At 51.3% G+C, this 21,497-nt stretch overlaps 2 protein-coding genes and 1 long non-coding RNA gene across 6 annotated transcripts in view; 1 reads left to right on the top strand and 2 right to left on the bottom strand.

Moving 5' to 3' along the window:
* CRADD (CARD and death domain containing adaptor protein) overlaps positions 1–1,557 on the bottom strand; it is a 75,685-nt gene extending 74,128 nt beyond the window's left edge. The window contains exon 1 of one of the 3 annotated variants that reach the window (XM_084506184.1): positions 1,411–1,557. The gene's annotated coding sequence lies outside the window, so the exon portion shown is untranslated. Of the gene's footprint in view, positions 1–7; positions 470–508; positions 905–1,410 lie in introns of those variants that run through there. The other 2 variants (XM_084506186.1, XM_084506185.1) reach the window with 2 other exon arrangements.
* The window catches only part of LOC311429935, an 18,085-nt gene extending 6,784 nt beyond the window's left edge, over positions 1–11,301 (top strand). Inside the window, exon 2 of the long non-coding RNA XR_014688479.1 lies at positions 9,918–11,301. This is a non-coding gene — a long non-coding RNA (uncharacterized lncRNA). The remainder of the gene's footprint in view (positions 1–9,917) is intronic.
* Positions 10,781–21,497, bottom strand: SOCS2 (suppressor of cytokine signaling 2). Of its 2 annotated transcripts, XM_084506183.1 has the most exons (3): positions 13,773–13,891; positions 12,774–13,032; positions 10,781–12,248 (listed from the first exon to the last, which is right to left on the bottom strand). In XM_084506183.1, the coding sequence occupies exons 2-3, from the start codon at positions 12,925–12,927 to the stop codon at positions 11,800–11,802; spliced, it is 603 nt and encodes a 200-aa protein (XP_084362309.1). In that variant the 5' UTR covers positions 12,928–13,032; positions 13,773–13,891; the 3' UTR covers positions 10,781–11,799. The 2 variants fall into 2 exon arrangements, with proteins under 2 accessions (XP_084362309.1, XP_084362308.1); XM_084506182.1 differs by lacking the exon at positions 12,774–13,032 and having other exon boundaries at positions 13,773–21,497.

The following is a 21,497-nucleotide window of genomic DNA, read 5'->3' as shown; positions in this document are numbered from 1 at the left end:
TGCTCACCTTCTGTCTGGGGTCATCTCGAAACTGAACGGCAGCTCTCCTGGCACATGTCCTTTAAAAGGCCTGGCTTGCTAGGCATAGCTCAAACACCAAACTCCGACACGGGGTGAGATGACAGCGAATGCAAGGAGACAGAAAAACAGTAGGCAAAAAAAAAAGAGAACTGGGTATCTCATCTGATGTTGGGATGCTCACTTTAGATGGGTGAAACTCAAGATTCCAGTCTCTAACATGAGCTCCTTTTGGAGGCACTTACCAGACTACAGCAAAATCAGAAAAAATAAAATAAAATCAGAAAGCAGATCCCTGCAATTTCTCCCTTCCAGAACTCCCTGTCTGCCTGAGAGCTCACCAAAGTGCTTGCAGAGTTCAGGCCCGGCACCCAGCCACAGCTCAGATGGCATTACCTAAACCCAGGCAGGAAACTCTTTCCAACGCTACGTAACCCTCCTGCTTCACCCTTGGCATGGGCCACCCAAAGTCCCAGCCCGAGAGCCTCACCCAGGTACTGAGGGAGGAGAAACGAGGTCCCTGGGCACTGCCTAACACATGCCCAGCTCCTCTTCCTCGTGGCCAGCGCTTCTCAAGCGTCCCAGTTTGCACCTTCATGCGCCGGGCAATGCCTGCTGAGTTATGAAAGCGGGGTGGAAATTCCTGCTGAAAAAGACATTTGGCCCACGGGCTTCAGAGCGAGCCCAGCCCAGGTGTTAAAAGCCTGCGGGGCTGCTCAACGCCAAGGCCACCGGCCCAGCACACCTTCCAGGATGCGGCGTTTTTGATATTTAGGGTCTTTTAAAAGATTAAGTGCTTCTTGATGTGTGTTTGCCACGAGGAGGAAGTGTCTGACTCAGGAACCGCAGGGCCAGATAGGGCGGCGTTATCGGGATTTCGGTGCACCTAAGTGTAGGGCCGGAGTTTAATGCGAAAGGGAAACGGCTCCGGCTAACATCAATCACCGGCTGCCTCTAGAGCCCCACAGCGAGCTCCCGGGTACATTTCCCCTGGAGACTGCGGTGCTGGGGGGCACACGGAGGGACGAGAGCCCAGCGTGGCCAGGAGGGGACATTGCTCACACCTCCCCTGCACGCTCCTACAGACCGCGGAGCCCAGGGGCTTACGGCAGGGCCACATTTACCGGGCACACCTGCCAAGTACGCGGACCGCGCACAGCCCCCGCCCCGTCCCCGCACCTCACGCACCCCCCGGGGCCGCCAGCCCCAAATCTGCCCCCCCCCCAGTCCCCGGCGGCTCCCCCCCGCCCAGCAGCTGCCGCTCGCCGCCCGGCACGGCACAGCACAGCAGGGCAGAGCAGGGCAGGGCCACGGCCCCGCGGCGGAGCAGAGGGAGCGAGGCCCCCGGGCGGCGGGGGGAGCCCCGCGCCCCCGCCTCCGCCCCGTACTTACGGGAGGGCAGCGGGGAGCTACCGGCGGCGCCCCCGCCGGGCCCGCTCGGGCGCCACCATCTTTGGTGAGGGCTCCGCCGGAAGACGCCGCCACCACCGCCTCCCGCGCCGCGGGCCGGCCGGGGAAGGGCGGGGGGGCGCCGCCGCCGCCATGTCGGTTGTGGGCAGCGCGGCGGGCGGGCGGGAGGCGAGGCGGGGAGCCCGGCCCCGGGGGCGGCCGGAGGCTGAGGGGGGACGGGACGGGACGGGACCGGGGCTCAGGGATCCGGCAGGAGCCCGGCCACCGACCGCCGGGGTGTGCGCAGCGCCGAGGGGGATCTGCGGGGTGTGGGGCGGCACCTGAGCGGCGGGGGCAGGCACCGGGTAAATTAACGTGTGAGTGTGTGTGTGTGTGTGAGTCAGGTAATAAACTTCGTGCGAGGGCTCTGGGCGGCTTTTAAATGGTTGTATGTTATTCAGTAATCGCTGGATTATATCTTATTGAATATTCGATAGGTTGTATTCGATAGGTTACATCTCATTCAATAACTGATGGGCTATACCTTATCCAATAACTGGTATATTACATCTTATTCAATAATTGATGGGCTGTATCTTACTCCAATGCACCCATTAAGCCAAGGTAAATGCTTTTGTCCCGGGCACGCGTTGGTCTTCTAGGAAGACAGGCTCTGGATCTGTGTGCTGTGTCCGTAGTGCACGCCGGGAGCACGCAGCGCGCCGTCAGCGGTAACAAACCGTGCTGCGGTAGCCAAAGTGCAGGCTTTAAACCTTCATGTCATGGGCGGTTTGTAACGCTGGTTGCGAGAAAATACATTTGTAAACGATACGAGCTGACACCAGGGAGCAGGGAGCACCGCAGTCGATCTATAAGATCATCCCTCAGCGCAGGCTGCATCACTACAGATAGTTTGCTTTTTAACTTACTGCCTCTCTGACTGCCAAGGTTTGGATTTTTTCTTTCCCCATTTCTAGTCACCGTCTAAGGAACTGTGTTATCTCTAGACCTGGAGTGACCAAACTTGGAGACTTGAGATGTCACCTGGCAGCCGTACTTAATTGCCAATACCGCACCTACATTTTAAACCAGAAAATGCAAGCAGTTACATCACTTGCATTTACTCCGTCTTTTTGCCAGGTGAGGCAGCTACTATTATTTGTTTTATACTGTCCAAGAATATCTTAGAAAGTTAGCAAAACATATGGATATGCATGGAGCAACTCCGGTTCCCACTCACATAAATAGCCGCAGCCTCGTTGTCTTTAGTGCAGCCAGCATTAGTCACGTCTTTGCTTGCAGTCTAAACATGCAAAGAAGGAGAGTGGTGAAAGGAAACAGATAAGCCTCGGAAGGAAGAGGATAGCAGCAGAGGTCCAAGTCTCATTAAAGGGAAAATCTGGTGTTTCCTTTTCCTTCCACTGGTTTGTGAGTGATGGAATCTGTAAATGCACTACCAGTGGTTCAGGTTGATCAATGGATACAAGCCAGGTGTTCATTATGCTCTGTGCTTACACTGCTGCTACAGAACAAGGATGCACACAGGTAAACACCTCAAGTCCGAGGAGACAAGCTCTTAAACTTTTTGTTTCAGTTCTGCTTGGTTTCAGCTCTGTCCACAGTTCCTCCAGGTCTGGTCCAAGTTCAACAAAACTTCAAAAGAACGGTTCAGTTCCATTCCAGTTTTAGGGGAAAAAAATACTTGAGCAAGGTTGGGTTCAGCTCCATTCCCCGCTATCTCTGCTCAGATCTGAACACTAAAATTGGCTAAACATGCAGACTACAGAAGTATTTCCTAGCCTGTGTAGATCAATGGGCCACTGTCAATCCTGCACATCAGACTTTGGACCTAAAACCTTGTTCACTGTGGTTCTGCATAGGGGGGAATCACCAGGGGGCTTCAGGCCATGCTTCTGTGGACTGCTGAATCAGTGTAGTGAGTCCAAACCTGTGGAAGCCACGCTAAGTGGTATATCTTCTGACAACGCTATTCTTTTGTACACGTGTCTTATTCCAGATCAGAATGCCACATTTTTAAATTTACCACATACATTTTAAAGCTCACTTAAAAATCCCAAATCTTTTTAGAAACTGTTCAAGTATAATAAGCTTATTAAATAAAATAAAAAAAAGCTTTTGAGAGGATCCTCTATGCTAATTAGAGTTAAGCTCCATCGTAGCATGTATGCATTTTCTTTGTTTTCTGCATACTAATTTGTTTCTGCTGATAACGAGAGCCAAATTGTGTTTTTAAAACTCGTGCAACCAGATTTAATCTATTAGGACTATGCTGTTTCCAATTGTCTGTAGGACAGCATTCCAACTTTATGGACAAAAGAAAAGAAATATGAGTCTCTAGATTTGTTTATTAAAAACACATCTAATTGGCTAAATCTCTCACAAAACCTCCGAAATGAAGACGGAAAAAAGAAACATATTATATGGCTGACTGTCGTCTTTGGAAAGACGAGCACAGAACATTTCTGACTGTGATGCATCTCAAGAGCACTGTTAAAATAGGAGGCAGGGCGGCCCAAGCTCTGTGGCCTGAGAGGCAGAAGAAGGTTCTGTGAGGCACTGCCACCCACCGCCTGTGCAGGCAGCGCTCCCTGCCCTTCCTCCCCCATCCTCTTCCTCCCCATCCTCTTCCTCACCCTCACCCCGCTTCATGACCCTCCCAAATGCCAGCATCTTGTCCTGCGCCAGCCACCAAAGGCCAGGCTGGTGCCCGGCGGGGCGCTGGGGGCAGCGGCAGCGCCTCACCTCCCTGCCGGCACCTGCAGCTCCTCGCTGCTGCGAGGGGGTGCCAGGCTGGACCCACACCTCTTCCTAAGTTCCCCCTCATTGAAATGGTAAAGGCTTCGAATTAATGCACTTCAAAGAGAGCAGTGGGCATAAAACGGAGGTGACATGTCACAGAAGTTGTTAAAAGTGTTGTTTTATTAAAAGGCACATACAGCATGGAGGTGAAATGTAGCACAGAGAGTTTCAAACCATTAAAGCACTGGGGTCTGAAGCGACCGTGTAGTGCCCATACATTTACATTCGTTTCGATAAGAAAAAAAGCGTTTGTTAGCAGTACTGCCTTAACAGCTCCTAGTGCTGCTTGGTGCTAACAATCCCTGGCCAAAAGCTGTACGTGGGATAGCTCTGAGAAAAGAGGCAGGCATCAAATGTGAAACCGGCACATTCATTCCAGAGAAAAGGAACCTCTGCAGTGAATCGGAATAAAAAACCTGCGATGCATATTTGCAAAATGTGACTCAGTATTTCTCCTGCAAGGAATTTTTAGTCCATTTTCTTGAAGCATATGAATTAATGTAGTTCTCTGTTTGTTTTTGAAGTTTAATTTAAAGATGCTTTCAGGAGACAGTTGGAAATACTGAAAGCCTCTGAGTAGTCCAGACTTTTGAAACTCTTTTTTTTTCTTTTATGTAAAGCAAGCATTTTACTTACGGGAGAACAAAGAAATTAACAAATTATTCTGAAAATTAAATACTGACAAATAAGTAAACGGAATTTAAGATTCAAGCCTGAAACCCTATCATAAAATGAACTTCTTTTGTTTGCAAATTACAGCATATGAAATGAGTGTCTAGCATTTTGGATAAAGCCAGGGAGATTGGTTTTATTTGAGAGGAGAATAACTACTGATTTTTGTCATCCACTGCTTCTTTCCCAGGCTTTGAGCTGGACAAGCCCATATAGAGCACATCTATTTTTAAAGGCTCATACTTTCAGGTTAAGCATTTGACGAGCTAGTAATGATTCATGGAAAGTTTTTGCAGGTAGCCTATCCAAGGATTTGCCACTGCTCAGACTTCTTCCATATGTCCTGTTTCCAAACAAAAAATACCCTTCGATTAACAGTCCTCGCACTCGATTTTCTTCCCTTTCAAAACGAAACCTGTGGCGTTTGTGCTGACGGGGGGCTGGCTCGGCCGCCTGAAGTGGGCACTGCATCTTCCATCAGGGGACGTAAAGGAAACAGATGAGTTTCCAGAAAGCAGTTATCTTCTCGCTCTCGGTTTCCGCCTGCAGTACTTCAGCTCCCAGAGGAGCTGTGATGCCACTTCCACCGCAGTGGAGGCAGACAAGAAGCTGCCTTCCCTAACTTATTCTCTTCTCTCTGCTGAGCAAGGCAGCCACTCAGCGATATCACCATCGCCGTGGCTTAAATGCTGTCAGTGGTAACTGAAAGGCAAGCAACTCCTCGCCCCACACTGAAAAACTACGAAATGTTAAGCTCGCCTCCCGCTTTGTAGATATGGGAACTGCAACTAGTACAGGCTCAGTCACACTTAATATTGTTCTTCTGAAAAGCAGGCGAGGCAGCTAAAATTTCCATAAACACTACCAGCTGATCCCCAATTTCCCCTGCCCTGCAGACTGTCAATAGGCAATGCTCTAGGTGAGAAAAATGAGAGAAAAAAGCAACTGCCTGGTGTGGAGTTGAGGCGTTCAGAGGAACCCCTCCAGGCTGGGCATTGCCACTGGGACAGACAGAGTGTGGGTGCAGAGCTGCAGCTGGACAGATCCGGGTTGGGGGCTGCAACCTGAAGAGGTACAATTAACTTCTAACGAAGCATTGTGAAAAGCGAGTTTACAGCTTTCAAATGTCCATCTCGCAGCTGTTTCTGCTACAATTCTGCTTACCAAGCCTGATCTAAAGTCTGAGAAACAATAACTTCAGTAAAGTAGAAAGAAGAATTTGCAGCTTGAATTTGCAGAAGAATTTGGGCTTTCAATCTTTCCCACGTTTACCGTACCTCTGTATTGCCATTTGTTAACTGACAGTGCACCCAACTGCAGTCCTCAGCTACAAAACACCAATTATGTAGCAATTGGTCTGAAAACACAAGGTTTGACTTGCATAAACCCTGCCTGCTGATGAAAAAGAAATTAAGGCAGGCACATTGAATTTGGGGATTTTTTTAATGTATTTTGTTCTGTGCAGCAAGCAACGCTGAGTTTCCTGAGTATTTCCTACTGCAACTCTTTTCAAGTAACTGCCAGCCTCTTTCTTATGCTAATCTAAGCAGCTTTTGCTCCTGCAGTTTTTTTCCTCCTTTGTGTCACAGAAAGTAATGATATTATTTTGGTATTTCAGTTCCTGGAGAGCTAGTGGCTCCAACTCTGGGGAAAAAGCAATACCAACAACAAATAGTAATAAAATAAAATATTAATAAAAGGGTGCAATTTTTTTTTTATTTTTTTATTTTTTTTTTTTTTAATAGGATTTAAGCAGAATAAAAGCCACAGTTTATCAAGGAGATTAAACAGAGTAATTCCTGTGCTGTGTTTTTACATTCCCATAGACTTTCTCAGAGGAACTGGCTACTTCGAGCCCCTAAAGATAACCTGATAAATAAACACAGTTAATCCCTCATCCCCTTGGCAACCCTGGGACCAGGACAGACTGATTTTGCTATAAGCTTTTTTTTTTTTTTTTTTTTCTTTTTTCCCCTGAAGTTGAGTTAGCTAGCCAGACTTTCTTTGTATGTGCTTTACAATCGTGTGCTGACACTTGCCTCCCCTCCCTCGACTTCTGATCTCTACCAGAGCACCATAGCCCCGTCTGCGCTCCTGCGGCTTAGCTCCTCGCACACATCTCCTGCCAAGTGCCACCTCTCGCAGGAGCTGTCCCTCCTGCCCTCTGTCCCCGTTGTCAGAGCAGGGTCCCCACGTGCTGTGCCCTTCCCTGTTGCCTGCAGCGTGCCCCCAGTCAGACGTGGGGGCGATGCTGGCCGGCGGTGTCTGGCCCCACCGCCCTTCGCAGCCCCGTAACAGCGGCGCTGCCTTCCAGTGTCTTTGGCTGATCTTCAGCCCATTGTGGAAAAGAGCCCGTTTGAGCAATACCGTGGCAAACCGCCATGGTGTTGTAAAGTGAGCTCGGGTCTGGGTGATCTGAAGTTATGTGTCAGAGGAATGCTGTTTTCAGGCACTTCCAGCCGTGCGAAGGGCTTAGCAGCATACTGGGACCTGCTGAGGTTAGCACTGAGGAAGAGGAGGTTTCCGGGAGATACCCCCGGAGCTCGTCATCCCCACCGCCTTTTGCATACAGACCCCGCTAAGTAACTGCTAGCTATCCTGGAAATTGTATGTTTTACCTACTAAACCTTTCCTTTATTCCTGCAGTTTTCAGTTTTTTAATCCCCCCTCTGACAGGGAAGTTTCTTACAACTACTGAAAACTGGTAACAGACACTTTAGCATCCCTCAAGCCGTTATTTCCTCCAGCAGTCACTTTGATACCTAGATTTATTTTAGTGATAGCAAAGTCAGCAGAGGTTTTGTTTTGCTCTACTTCAGATGACGGGTAGACCCACGTCTGAAAGTCTCTTCTCGTTCCCGTCATGTGCTTGGGACGAAGAAGAACAAAGCAGTGACACAACTCAACTGACTTTCTGCTAAATCCTAAGCTTATATCCAAAGAAAAAGTCCATAGGAATTTTATGAGGGATACAAGAAAAAGCTCTTGAATAGAAAATGTGAGTAAATGGAGCTTTTCAATTACATGTGACAGGGTCATTCCCCCACGGGAGCACTTTTCTAAGACATGAGAGGTAACTAAGAAATAGGAATTCATGCAACCGCACAATGCTGTCCTTCCTATTGTAATGAGACTCTCTTTCTTAAGGTGATGAAATGTAGTGAGAGTCTCAGATCTCAGAGCCCTGCAGTTTTCAGTGAGGACTAAGTTCCAGACTGTTCTAGGATTTAAAAATAAACAACCCCCACCCCATATTCTGTGAACCATTTTTCTTTTTGCGAATAATTAGATATTGTTTATCTAGAATGTGGTTACATAAATTATAATTAGGACAATACTGAGGAGATCAGATTAAAATAAAATTGCTTCTAATGCGATGGGTGCAGCTGCTTGGTTGCATTCCCACTCTACCCACCCATCTTGTGCTTGAACCATTTTCTGTCCCTGGTGATAATACCAGTGCCAGGGAAATGCCCAGGCAGCTAAAATGGAAACATGGATCACATTTCTGCTGGGTTTAGTGCTCAGCTAAATCCAGCCACAAACTGCATTTTCAGCATCCATCTTGGGAAAAAAAAAATAAAAATAAAAATTATTCATCCACTTTTACGATTGTGGGATTCTCAGCTTTTGTTTAATTAAAACAAAGATGTTTTCAGAAACTAACATTCCAGGCTTAGACTGTAAAATCTGAAACGTCAAGACTTAAAAATGGAAAGCTAGACCAACACATGGAGGAAAAAGGAAAAAAAAATGTAAAAATTGTTATAGTCCTTTCATGATTTTTCGTTGACTCACAGGTGTTGAACCTGTGAGACTGACTTCACTGAACACTCCATGCTAGCAATTCAGGACGACATACATCAGTTAAAAGTCATTTTGGGAATCTGAAGAGACGGCAATTTAAAAGCTAGTGCTGTGAGCAAGCCACAGTGACATCCATAAAGTCAAAAATAAATTTAAAAACAACAATTAAAAAAAAAGCACTGCACCTTTCTTTAAAATGTTTGGACCACATGATTGTGCCTGAAAATTCATGGGGTCCACATGCAAGACTTTTTCACCCCTGTAATCTTAATCATGTGCTATCCCTGCATTTTTTGTACCAGAGCTTGTACCATTTTTTGTACCTCATCCCTCCGTGCTGTGTTAGGGTGAAGCCGAGCTTGCAGCGAGCTCCAGTAAAGCTCGGTTTTACGGTTTTACGAGTGTAATGCATCAGCCCTGGGGCTGGCATCCTAATGAGGACAAGAGCTCTGCTTTCATACAAAGAGGACTAGTTCCCCCTCCAGTCTGTTCAAAATATTGTTCGTAGCTCCGAGCACAGCCCAGCTGCAGCCCCTGCTTCTCCCTGACCGTACCGACCTTGAGGGACGCCGTACCCGGCAGGAGGCCGCCCGTCCCCTGCCTCGATGCTGCAGCCCGGGCACCCCCGCTGATTTGTGGCACTCATTGCCCCCTCTCACCCTGCTATCTTCAGCCTGTGGTTCGCCCACACGCATTTTGGGGCACCCCTGGAGCCCTCCCGAGGAGCGCTGCGTCTGCCCCATGTCTGCTGAGGGCAGGCCTGGCCTCAGCCCACCCGCAGCAGCTGCATGGAGAGCCCTGTGTCTGCCCCGTCGCCTCTGGCACCCGATGGGTGCCTCCTCTCCAGCTGCTTCTTCCACCGGTAGTCTCACTGCCAACCCCTAGGCCGGGGGGGCTGCTTGGGAAGGAGCTCGGCTCGCCACCACGGGTGGCTAACAGAGGTGACTTGTCCTGTCCAGCAGCTACCTCATCGCCGGGTGAGGGACAAGAGCTGTAGGAAAGCAGATTTGCCAAGTGACGTGCTCCCAGGAATTCAGCTCCTTCCCTGCTCGGCCCGCAGGACAGGCTGCTCAGCACGGCGGTGGCACGGGCACATCCAGCCAGGGCTCTGCTGGGGTGGGAAGTGGAGGGTGGAAGCCGTCCAGCACGGCTGCATTTTGGCAGGGCGTGGGAAAAAATTACGTAACAAAAGCTTTTGTTTTGTGTTTCAGGAGAAAACTGCCCCCAGCCCAACTCTACACGACTGCTCGCATGAAATTCGGGGAGAGAGAATAGCAACCAAGGAGGAGGAGGCAGAAAAGCCACCTTTCCTGCAGGGGCAGCAACGCTGGCATACCAAGCGTTTGCCAAGGGGCCCAGGGACCATCACCTTGGCATCCTCCCTGTTTGAGCAGCCGTGCCACTCAGTTCTGCCTATGCAACTGGGACAGCCCGAGTGCAAAATGCTGGAAATCCCAGTGCCACCAGGCATGGGGCAGAGCCCCAGGGTGAGGAGAGGGACACAGCACCTGGGTAGCACCACCGAGTGGCTAAGTCACAGGGAAGACAAGATCAGTTTGTGTTGTTTCTATTTCAGCCTGGGCAGGGCTAGACTACAGCAAGTCTTGACAGCCCTCCTTGTTCAAACACAAGTCTATTTGCTTTAATTAAGGTAAGCTAGGGAAAGAGTTAAAATTATGAAATTGTTGACTGAGAATGCATCTATGCCCTGCTTTCCCTCTGTACTGCTCTCGTAGTACCCCCACCCTGGATATTTCTTCTATTAAATACTTTACATTTAGAGAGAGGAATGGGTACTGAGGGTCTCAGCCCCATATTCCCATCTGGGGGACTGCTGTAACGCACAAAGCAATGTCCCGTGCTAGTATGTAACCACGGAAATTCGGCAGGCAGCCTCCAAACCACTAATCTGAGCATAAACCAGCTCTACCTCTGAGCAGCCCCACAAAGGCAAAGCCGGGGTATTCACCATCACTGGCCCAGGTACACTTGTTGAAGTGTTAGCTGGGAAATGCTACAGGTTCTTAATGTCGTTGTCTCCTAAATGGTAGCAAATCCATACGTACAACGATCAAGATAGGTGTGCAATCTGATTGCTTTTATTGAGTAATAGACTGGTAGCTACAATGGTGAATTAGAAGAAAAAAAAAAAGAAAAAAAAAAAAACACAAAAAACCAATCCCTCAAAAAAAAAAAAAAATCCAGATTTCCCCATATTTTGGGAAAGAAGCTGAAGAAAACATTCTACACTGTAGAAGACAGCCGTAACTGCTGATATCCATGCTTTGACATCAGAACCGAGCAGCTGCAGTTCTGCAGCGTGGAGTCCTGAAGCCTCAACCAAACGAGGCTTAGCAGTAATAGCATGGATATATCACCACCGGGAAGATGTTAACATGTTAACAAAGATTCTGGGATACCAATCTGGTATAATCAGCAACATACTGGGTTCCTACGAAAGATGTGGCATTTCTCCTTAATATCAGCTTTTAGAGAACTTTGAAAAACAATGTTTTAAAGTGATTGCTTTCAGTTCCCCTTTCCTTGCAGAAAAGCACAGAAATTAGAGTTCAATAAAAACTGAATGGATGATCGCTTTTTTGACTGGATTTGATTAGTTGCATAACTTTGGCAAGATTATCACAGTGTGATCCAGTTAAGCTCTCAGGATTATATGAACACCAGCACCAAATGAATCTCGGAATCAGACCACTGACAACTTCCGTGCTCTCGTATGTCTCTGACCACTTTTGCGGTCTCTCCCCGTCCCACCGCTCCAGTTAGCACTTTGCAGTTAGTGCAGCTTTTATGCCGTCGACAAAGCAACACGATCCGGAGGGGTTCCTGGCTTCTCGCCCCTCGCAAGGACAGCACGCCACCTTGCCGAACCCCCGAGGATGCAGGCTGGGATTATCCTACATAAAGCCTCCCTTTGTGGCATCTGAAATAAAAGCCTTTCCCCAGAACTGCCACTGTTTTGATAGTGAATTCCATGCTGAGCCGTGCAACTGGTTACTCAGTTCTTTGGCTGATTTTAAGAATTGCATTTAAAAGTTACTCTGGAGTTAAGTTGGAGGCATTGAGAAAAGATAGCTATACCTGGTACCGGTACTCTTTCAAGTACTCTTTTAGTCTGGTTGGCAAGGGCAGCTCCCAGATCTGGTTTGTGCACTTGTTTATCGTTATCCGGCAGCGGTGTTGCAGGGATGGAGCCGACGTGTAGAGAGGCTTGTTCAAGTAAAGATGAACCGTCCCGTTCGAGGGCGTTTCGGTTCTGTCCTTGCACATGAGCACGTAGTACTCGATCAGATGCACCACGCTGTTGAACTGCTTCAGCCGGGACCTGACGCAGGTGATGGAGTCCAGCCGAAACTTGCCGTCCTGGTACTCGATGCGTAGGTTGGTCGGTCCCGCTGATGTCTTTACCGAAATAGTCAGCAGGTACTCTGAATGCGAGCTGTCCCGAACCAAAAAAGTCCCTTCGGGGGCATCCTGTAACCTCTCCTTGGCTTCAGCAACGCTCATGCTGCCCCAGTACCATCCTGTCACGAGAGCAGAGAAAGCAGAGTTTTACTTCTTGCCGGCTGCCTGCTCGTTTAAGAGCCGCCTGCTCTTTGCCTGGCGGAGCCGCAGCACCCGTTCCTTTCGCTGCGAGCAGCCCGGGGTCCTGCCGGCACGGAGCCTTCGTGCTCGCTGTCGGGAGCGATCCGCCTGACGGTGCCTCCGCTCCCCGCACCGGGACGGGCTTCTGGGCACGGAGGGGCGGCAGAGCCGCTTCTCCCGCTGCCGGCGGGGACGCGACGATGCCGGCCCCGTCCCCGCGGCCCCCTCTCCCGGCGGACAGAGCTCCGGGTACCGGGGGTGCCCCCGGCCCCGCTCCCCGCGCCGCCGCCCCGGCCTCCCCCTCCCGGCGCTCCGGGCGCTCGCCGGGGAGCGGCGCTGCCGCCGCTTTCGCTTCCCCCCGGCACCGCGGGGCCGAGCCCCCTCCGCGCCGCGCCGCCCCGCTCTTCCTCCTCCTCCTCCTCCTCCTCCTCCTCCTCTTCCTCCCCCGGGGCCGCCCCGCTTACCTGCGCGCCGCAGCTCCTCCATGGCCGCGGCCAGCCGCGCCGCCTCCCGGGGCTCCTCGGCGACGGGCGCGGCCGCCACCGCCTCCCCGGGGCGCCCCCAGCGCTCCCGGGGACCCCCGGCGCTCTCCAGGGGCTCGGCGGAGCGCAGGGTCATGGGGGGGCGCCGGGGGCGCGGGGCCGGGGGCGCCCGGGGGGCTCCGCCGCCGCGCTCAGCGCCGCGCAGGGGGCATGGCCCCGGCCCGGCCCCCGCCGCCGCCGCCTGCGAGCGGAGAGAGAGCGAGGTTAGCGGGGACCGGCCCGCGGGGACCGCCCGGCACCCCCGGGGGGGACCCGGCCCGAGGGACCTCTCCGCCGCCCCCCTCCCCGCCGCGGGGGTCTCGCCTCGGTGTCCGCCCGAAGCAGCCGCGCCCCGCGGCCCCGCGCCCGCCAGGGGCAGCGGCGGGGATGCGGCGGGGAGGGGGCGACGGCTGCGGGACGCCCCCCGCGCCCCCCGCTCCGCCACATCCCCACGCGGGGACCAAAGCCCCGGCTCCCCGGGGCCACCGAGCCGGGCGGTGCCAGCGGGGGGCGAGGAGGGGCCGGTCCCACGCGGCCCGGGGGGCTCGCCGGGCTCGCAGCCCCCTCGCCCTGCCTCCCCTCTACCTAGCGGGCGCACCGGCCGCCGGTCTTACGGCGGGGCCGCTGCCTCCCATCCCCGCAAGTTCCCCGCGGCGCAGCTCGGCAACTTTTCCCAGCGAAACTTCGCCGGCTCCTGCCGCTGCGAGCCCCCGGCCGTGCCCGCCGCCCCCCGCCCCTCCCGCGGCGCCCCCTCGGAGCCGCCCCGGGGACCGGGCGCCGCCGCCTCGCAGGTGCGGCCGCCGCCTCCCCGGGATCCCCGGGGGCAGCGGGACCGAGCCCGGCCAGCTTTCCCCTTCCCCGTCCTCGGGGGAGCGCGGGGGGGCCGTCGGGGAAGGCGCGGCCCGGCGGCGGGGCTCGGGTAGCGCGGGGCACGGCACTCACCGGGGCTCGGCGGGACGGGACGGGACGGGACGGGACGGGGCTGCTGCTGCCGCTGCTGCCGCTGCTGCCGCCGGTGCTGCTGCTGCTGCCGGTGCTGCTGCCGGTGCTGCCGGTGCCCCCGGAGGCGGGGCGGTCGGGTCGCTGCGGCCGCCGGCGGTGTCAAGGGAGCGGCGGCATCGCGGTGCGGGGCGCAGGCAGACAGACGGACGGGCAGACGGACGGACGGACGGGCGGGCGGGCGGGCGGGCGGCTGCCGCTGCGAGAGCAGCAGCAGCAGCAGGAGGAGGAGGAGGAGGAGGAGGGAGGAGGCAGCAGCAGGAGGAGGAGGAGGATGGTCCTTGTGGGGAAACAGCCCCCGCCCGCCCGCCCGCCCCCCTCCTCGCCGGGAGCGGGCAGGAGCGAGCGGTCCGTGCCGCCTTTGATTCGGAGGCGCGGGCATCCTCCCCCCGGCCGCCCCCCCGCCCGGGCAGGCTCCATACAAAGGCTGCTTTCCAGGAACTTTCCAGGAACCGCATCATGTGACGGCCCCGCTCCGCCGCCGCCGCACCGCTCCCGGGCCGCGCCACCGGAGCCGCGGCACCGCCCGCCAGCGCCCCGCGCCCCCCCGACGGCCCCCGACGGCCTCCGCGCTCCCCCCGCGCCCGGCCTCCGGGGCACCGGGGCCGCCTCCCGACCCCCCCTCTCTTTCCCCCCCCCGCAGCCCCGGCCCCGCGACCCCACCGGGGGGGCCGGGGCCGGGCCGCGGAGCCGCCTCAGGTCAGTGCCCGGGGGGGCGGAGGGGGTGGGGGGGCGGCGGGGGGCACCCCGCAGCCGCCGGGCACCTGAGCGCGGGGGGCGCAGCCGGGCCCCGAGCCGGGTTTCGGGAGCGGGAGGGGGCAGAAACAAAGCGAAAGCGGCCCCAGCCCGCCCCGGCCCCCGGCAGAAGGTCGGGAGCGCCCTCAAAGCCGGCGGCGGCGTTGGGAAGGCGACGTTTTCGGCTCGGGAGGCGGAGGAGATGAGGGGTGTTTGGGGGCCGAGGAGGTGGGAAGCAGTGCGAGGTCGTCCCCAAAAAAACGGGGGGGTGCGGGCCGGCCGCCGCTGGGGGGGAGGCAGCAAAGGGCGTGCGGAGCCGGGCGGCGGCGGCGGGGGGCTCGGGGCAGGGCAGGGGGCGAGCCCCGGCAGGCAGCGACAGCGACAGCGACAGCGACAGCCCCGCCGGTGCCTCGGCTCCGTGCCCCTAGTAAATCGTGGAGCCGAGCAGTTTTTTTTTTTTTTTTTAATAACGAGGCCACCGAGGAGTTCTCCGAAAGGCTGCCGTGATTTTTCAGCGCGATTCTTGAGGATGTGGGTGAAGAGCGTCGGAGTTAATAATTCGCCTTTTTCTTAGAAATCGCCGCTGAGTTTGGTAGCTGAAGCGATTCCTCTGCAGGGAAAAAAAAAATTAATTCTTTGTTAAGTGAACTGGTCAGCGTGGTTTCATCTGCTTGTCGTGTCTGGGTGCTTTCGAATTGAATTTGTTCTGTTTCTGAAAAAAAGGTGGCTTTAAGCACCGACAACAAAGCAGGTTTAAAATGGGGGCTGGAAGGCAAACACGGTCTTTCTCACTTAAGCATTCTCAGAAATGGCTTAAAACAACACAGGTCCTGAAGGTCAGTTTTGTCCTTGTTTTCGCCGGGGCAGTTCAGATAGCCTCGGGTCCGGCTGCCAGTCGCTCCTGTGGAATGCCCACTGGCTTCTCCCCGGGTAGAAGTGAGGAGGGGACAGAACAGGTCTGGGTCCTCTGCAACTTAGTTAACACTTCTGCTCCCGGTGATGAGAGACCTTGCAAAAAGTCTGATTTACTTTTTTCAAAACTGCATTGGCTTCGTTATGTCCAAAACATTTTTTTTTTTAATGGAATACCGATTTATTTTTATTGCTAAAATCATTCTCCATATGCATGTGCAACTACAAATCTTTTTATCCAAAATATATAACTTTGCTACAACAGTTCTCAAATTAGGAATCTTCCCTTAAAGTTCACAAATTCATCTCAGAGAAATGCAGTGCATCTCGTCCCGATCCAGAGCTGCTTTTCGCAGCTGTTGTAGTCCTCTTTTCCTATGTTATTTATTAATGACATTTTTTAACGTGGATAGGATCTCAGGACTTTCTTTGCTTTTGCTGTTTATTCGTCGCTTGAAGTCATAATAATTTGTTTCTAAAACCACAGCTGGCTGCTAGAAAGGCACGGAGAGGAAGACCGTGATTTATGTGGCGAACGAGAAACAAGAACAGGAGAATGCAATAAATGTTTGTTACTTAAAACTTCAGATATTGTTATGAAAAAGGTAGAATAAAAATTAAAGAGGCAGTATATCAGCAGGATCTTTCCTAACTAGGGTTCTGTTAACTTTTCCATGGGAAGTTAATGTCTCTTAAAAATAATACTAGAGGTCTGATAAATTTGCAAGAGTAATGAAATTCAAACCTTAAAAGTGCAAATCGATCTTTAAATGATGCTTTTGGCACCTCGTAAGAGTAGCTCGGGGCAGAGCTGCCTTCATGCTCTGCTCTGAGACTCCCCCGAGCTGCAGAGGCTCGGTGGGAGAAGGGGACGTTTCACTTTTTCTTTCGGCACTGTTAGTTAGCTGCTTTCCTCCTCTGTCTGTGCGAGTCTCTCACACAGCCACAGGGGAGAAGAAAATAATTTTTTAGTGTAAGAAAAGGTGATTAAATTAAATTACTTTTGGGATTATGGGCCACATGTGGTGTATTAAACTACTTTAAGCTACTTTTTAGCTTCTTTGGCATTAGGATGTTTAATACATACTTGCTCTGCCTTTAGTGCTTTACTGGATAAGAAAGCAGAACGGAGCAGGAGAAAGGTGGGAAATAGAGAGAAAAAAGAGAAAAGGAGCAGCAGGGAGATCTCAGGCTCTGAAAACTAAGCTTTCCATCATGTAAACAAAATCAGGTTTTTAATTTACCATGTTACAAACAATAATTCTTCAAATTAGTAATATGTAGTAATATAAAGAGAGAATTACTTTGCATAGACAGGGATTTTAAATTCGTAAGTGCAACTCAAACTGAGTGCTTTATTTATTTCTGGTGGGCATGTTTTGGGGTAGCAGTCCTGGGACAAATACTGACTGGATCTATAGGGATATGAATCTTCTGAGCCAGTTTTCGAGGCATTTCGTCCATCTGCGGATGAAAAGCACAAACTGCAGAAATCTCTGATTTCTTTTCCAGATCCTTTCTACCGCGCACGAGCATTTTGGTTTGGGCAGTGCATCATCCATATAGTAGATATTTAAAATCAAGATTTAGATTAATAGTGAAGAAATGAACATTAAGAATTCTTGAAAACCATAGCAGAATATGTTACATTTGTGACTTTTCTCAAATGTTCACAAAGAGAAAGGGAGGGACGAGTGGGTTTATTTTTCAGTTTTCCTTTAGGCAAAAATCCTTCTCATGACCAAGGAAGGAGGCAGCAGAACTTTCCCAACAGTGTGAAGTCCCTGTTGCTAGAAATGTTTTTCACTTTGTTCCTGAAAAGTATGCCAAATTTACTGGAGAGCTAGCACGCTGATTTATTTATATAATATGACGTGAGTAGAGAAGGGGGTAATGCATTTTTGGCCCGGCTGATTTTGCTGAATTTGCTTTGATTCGCTGAAAAGGCTTAAAGCTGATTTATTGAGCTACCTGAAAGAATAAAAGGGGCCTTTCCTTGCTCTCTGCATCCCTGTGCCCTGAAGATGCTGTGTAGCAAATCCATGACATGCTCTTTGGTCAGATAAAATTTGCTTCAGCTAAAAGGCTCAATATTGCTTATCAAACACAAGTCTGCTTATTGACCAGAGTTTGACAAGCGTTTACCCGAGCAGATGTAAATGGCAACATGTAACTGCCCTGCCCTGTGGTCACGGTGGTCAGGCAGCACGGCTAGGGGAGCAGGAATATCGAGCCTTTCCCTCCAGCAAATTAGAGCAAGTTAATTGTGGATACACACCACGAACAAAGTCTGTGATGAAAGCCCCTGGAGAATTTCTCAGCCTGCAGCCAGGAGGAAGGTTTGCTTGCTTCACAGAGAGTTCCTAAAACGTAGCAAATAGAGCAGAGAGAAAACAAGTATTTTCACAAATGGGATCACACGGCTCTTTCCAGCTGCCCGAGGAACAGAATGTTTTGATGAAATAAATTATAATGTATACCAAACAATTTTACTCTTAACCAGCTGCCACCTTATTTCCTGCCATTTCTATCCATTCGGATATGAATGCTTTATCTTTCTTAAGAATATACATTTGCCAAAGGAGAATAATCAAAAGTTCAGTGAGTGGTTTCTATGAATCAGTGGTGTTCTAAAAGAAATCCAGCACATGTAATTTACAAGCAAGCCATCAGGAGATAGCACTAAGAGCTGTATGCTGAAATAACATCCAGATTATTTTCTTTCAGAGACGGCTGAGAAAAAGAAGGATCATTTCCTTTGGTTCGGTGGGTAGGTAGATGAACAGTCAGCAGCAAGCCCGAAACTCTGCGAGGTGGCAGTTAAACCCTTCTCCTTATCATCACGTGCTTTATACTTCTTAAAACTTACGGTAGCATCCAGAGGCCTCAGCTGCATCGAGTAAGAAGTTCAGTAGACACATTTAGGATCTTTAATTAAAAACATGTTACATGTAGAGCTTTTAGAGTTTCTCCAATTTACTATTTAAATTTAAAAAAATAATAATTAAAAGAGTAACAAAAATATTTTGGCTTTACTTGTTAAGGAAAACTAGCATGTAGTGGCACAGGGCACTAAGTATAAAAAAGAGGAATTTACACAGTCGTGTTCACCTTACCCTGTGTTAGACCTCCTTCATAAGCAGGTCTGCTCTGTCACGTTGCTGTCCCGTGAATACGCAGTGTCGCCCTGACCAGGATGAGCTAAATATTGCTGGGAGTTACCTGGGGATGAGTTGTAAATATTCGTGCTTTGACAGCATTTTCTTCCCTGTTAGGCTTCCTTTTTATCAACACAATAGGCAAGACGACTGCTAGCAAACACTATGTTGATAGAAGTCGTTTTCAACAACTGCTAGGAGAGTATTTGTTGTGAATCTTAAAATATAAATACTTAATACTTAAATATAAATACTTAAAATACTCAGACTACAGCCTGTGATGGTGTGACTGTACTATTTGTTTTGCTTGTTTCTTGGCTGAGAAAGTGTGTATATACCTGAGAAAGAATGCATAGGTGTGTACACAGACGCACACCTATGGGTACATGTGTTTGCACTCACCCTCTTTGAAGTTCTGGATGTTTGGAGAAACGTACACCCTCGCCTTTGTTTCAGAAAAACCCCAGAGATAGCACAGCTGAAAGCACTGTGAAATCTTGCATTCTTGTCCTAGCTGCTGCCAGAAAAAACAAGCCTTTTATACTTGAGGAGGCTCGAGATGTTTTCTTGCCAGTTGCGAGTCCTACTTCTCCGAGTAAGAGAGAGGAAGTAATGTCTGTGAAACAATTTTTTTTTTTCTTTTTCTTTTTTTTTTTTTTTTTCTGACAGACAGCGTGCAGGCAGCTCTCCTGGGCTCTGCCAATCTGTAAGTAATTAAAGTTCATTCGTTGGCAAGGAGTCATCTCTCAGACTAATAAGGAAAATTAAAATAGGTGGTGCAGGGGCTATCTCCAAAGGAGAGAGTTTTGAGTGCAAAGTAAAATGGGGCTGGAGAAGAAGCTGGGTTATATGCCTCTGAATAAATCGTCTCCCTTCAGAATAAGATTAATTTTAAATCTCTGTTGTAGTTCTTGTATTGAAGATGGTTTAATTCACCCAGAGCTATTTGGCCCTGAGGATGAATTCCTACAATTAAGTGTTTATGATTGAAAGTGCTGCCATGGAAAGCAGACAGATGAATATCATTTCAGGAGTACTGCGAATAATTAAGAGAGTAGTAGAACCTTTTCCTGGGTTCAAGCCACTTTTAAACTTCAGGCTAAGGCTATTGTGGACTTCAGGGTAAGGCCTGATGTGTTGCTACACCTAGGGGTTTGAATAACAAGGTAATCGATGGGGATCAATGTGCTCCTACGATTTTAAACTTCTCACAGTCAGTGAAAATATTCATCCCGTGGTATGTGTGTATGGTGCTCACCTCAAGTATGTTTTTCAGATCAGTGCATTTAGTGTTAGCATCAGGAAATGGACCTGACCTGCCTCTGATGCTGCTTTTGGCTGGTGACTGAGGCGTCTGCTTTCCCTGCCACCTCACGGGGAGGCTGGGCACGGGAGCATCCCACAGCTGGACCAGGCTGCGAGACCTGCTGGCTGCCAGCTGCCGACTTGTGCCCGTCCTCTGCCTCGGGAAGGCTCCAGGCATCTTGACTGGCATGCTAGGAGTCACCTGAAGCACAGGCCAGATGGACAGACCGCCGTTTGGGGGCTCAGCAGCGTTAACAGCAGGCTGCTCTCCCTCCTTGTGGACAGCACATGGGTCCGCAGCTGTCCTCCCCTGGCCGCCGCCTGCCTGTCCCCACAAGGGTTGCCCCTCTGCGAGCAGCTTTGGTGGCCAGAGCAGTGGCAGATAAAATCGGATGGGCTGCTTGAAGCAGTTTCTGTCTCCTCTCACCCTGTACCTGAGCCATCCGTGCTGCCTGCCGGCAGCAGGAATGAGAGATTAACTCTCGCATCTCCCCCCGAGCAGCTCCAGCTCTCAGTGCGAGATGTGGGCACCATCCCCAGCTGTGGTGGGCTCAGTGCTGGGCCCCTGGGGAGAGGACACAGGGGGCTCATTCTGCCCCAGGGCTGGGGGCGAGGGCAGGAGCCCCGCCATCTGACTCCAATCCCATGCCATATGCGACTCGAAGTCCTTAGATGCCCTCTGCTGCCATGTACCAGAATTAACAGATGGCTCTGCGTAACCAGACTCGGGTTTGCGGAGGCTCGTTATTATCTCCGTTTTTGTAAACGAACAGGGGAGGGGAAATAAAATCCGGAATTACCACAGAACATGCAAAGCTTTGTCAAGGGTAACCTCGGACTGGGTGTCTCTTCTGCCTTTTGGTGCCACTGTCCTGAACTTTAAAATTTTAGCATTACTTTTAGCTTTCTTTCCAGACCTCACTTCTCTGATAACTGATAGATAAGCAGGTCCCTCGGGGAATTAACTTGGCCCAGAGAGATGCCCGGCAGAGGTTTTCCCTGGCATTTCAGGCCCCATCGTGCTAAATGGAAGGAGGTTGCGAAACCTGCCGCTGTGGTCAGGCTTTGTTGGGGTAGGGGCTAAGGGATGCTTCAGCAATTGGCCGCCTCTTTTGCATGAGACAGGCCAGCACGCAGGAGTCTGCATCTATATGGAACAAGAGTGATGCTTCTGCCCCACATACTTGCCTGTGTTAGGGCAGTTTTTGTGTGCTGGCAGGCACACAGCAATCCCGAATCGAACACAGCGAATCCTGGAGGGAATCCCTCGACAGGCTCCAAGAGTCGAGTGGTTTTGCCGTGCGTGAGCTTTCGCTATGTTTGTTACACCAGCTCCCGTTCCCTCCCCTGAGGAAAACCCAGGCGAGCACTTCTAATTCCCCAGCCTGCTTCCTGACACAGATGTGAGCAAGCGGGTTTGATCTGTATGAAGTCTGCAGCCCCCGTTTGTGCACATTTCTGAAGCTGCCTTACTTCTCCCGAGGCCAGCCTGTTGTGCTGTAGGGGGCTGGCGGCGGCACGCAGGCAGCACAGCGGAGCAGCAGCAGCTCTCCGGCAG

This window comes from Aythya ferina (genome assembly GCF_964211825.1).
Source record: "Aythya ferina genome assembly, chromosome: 1".
Taxonomy (NCBI): domain Eukaryota; kingdom Metazoa; phylum Chordata; class Aves; order Anseriformes; family Anatidae; genus Aythya; species Aythya ferina.
The sequence above is the reverse complement of the archived record's forward strand: the minus strand, read 5'-3'. Positions and strand labels throughout refer to the sequence as shown.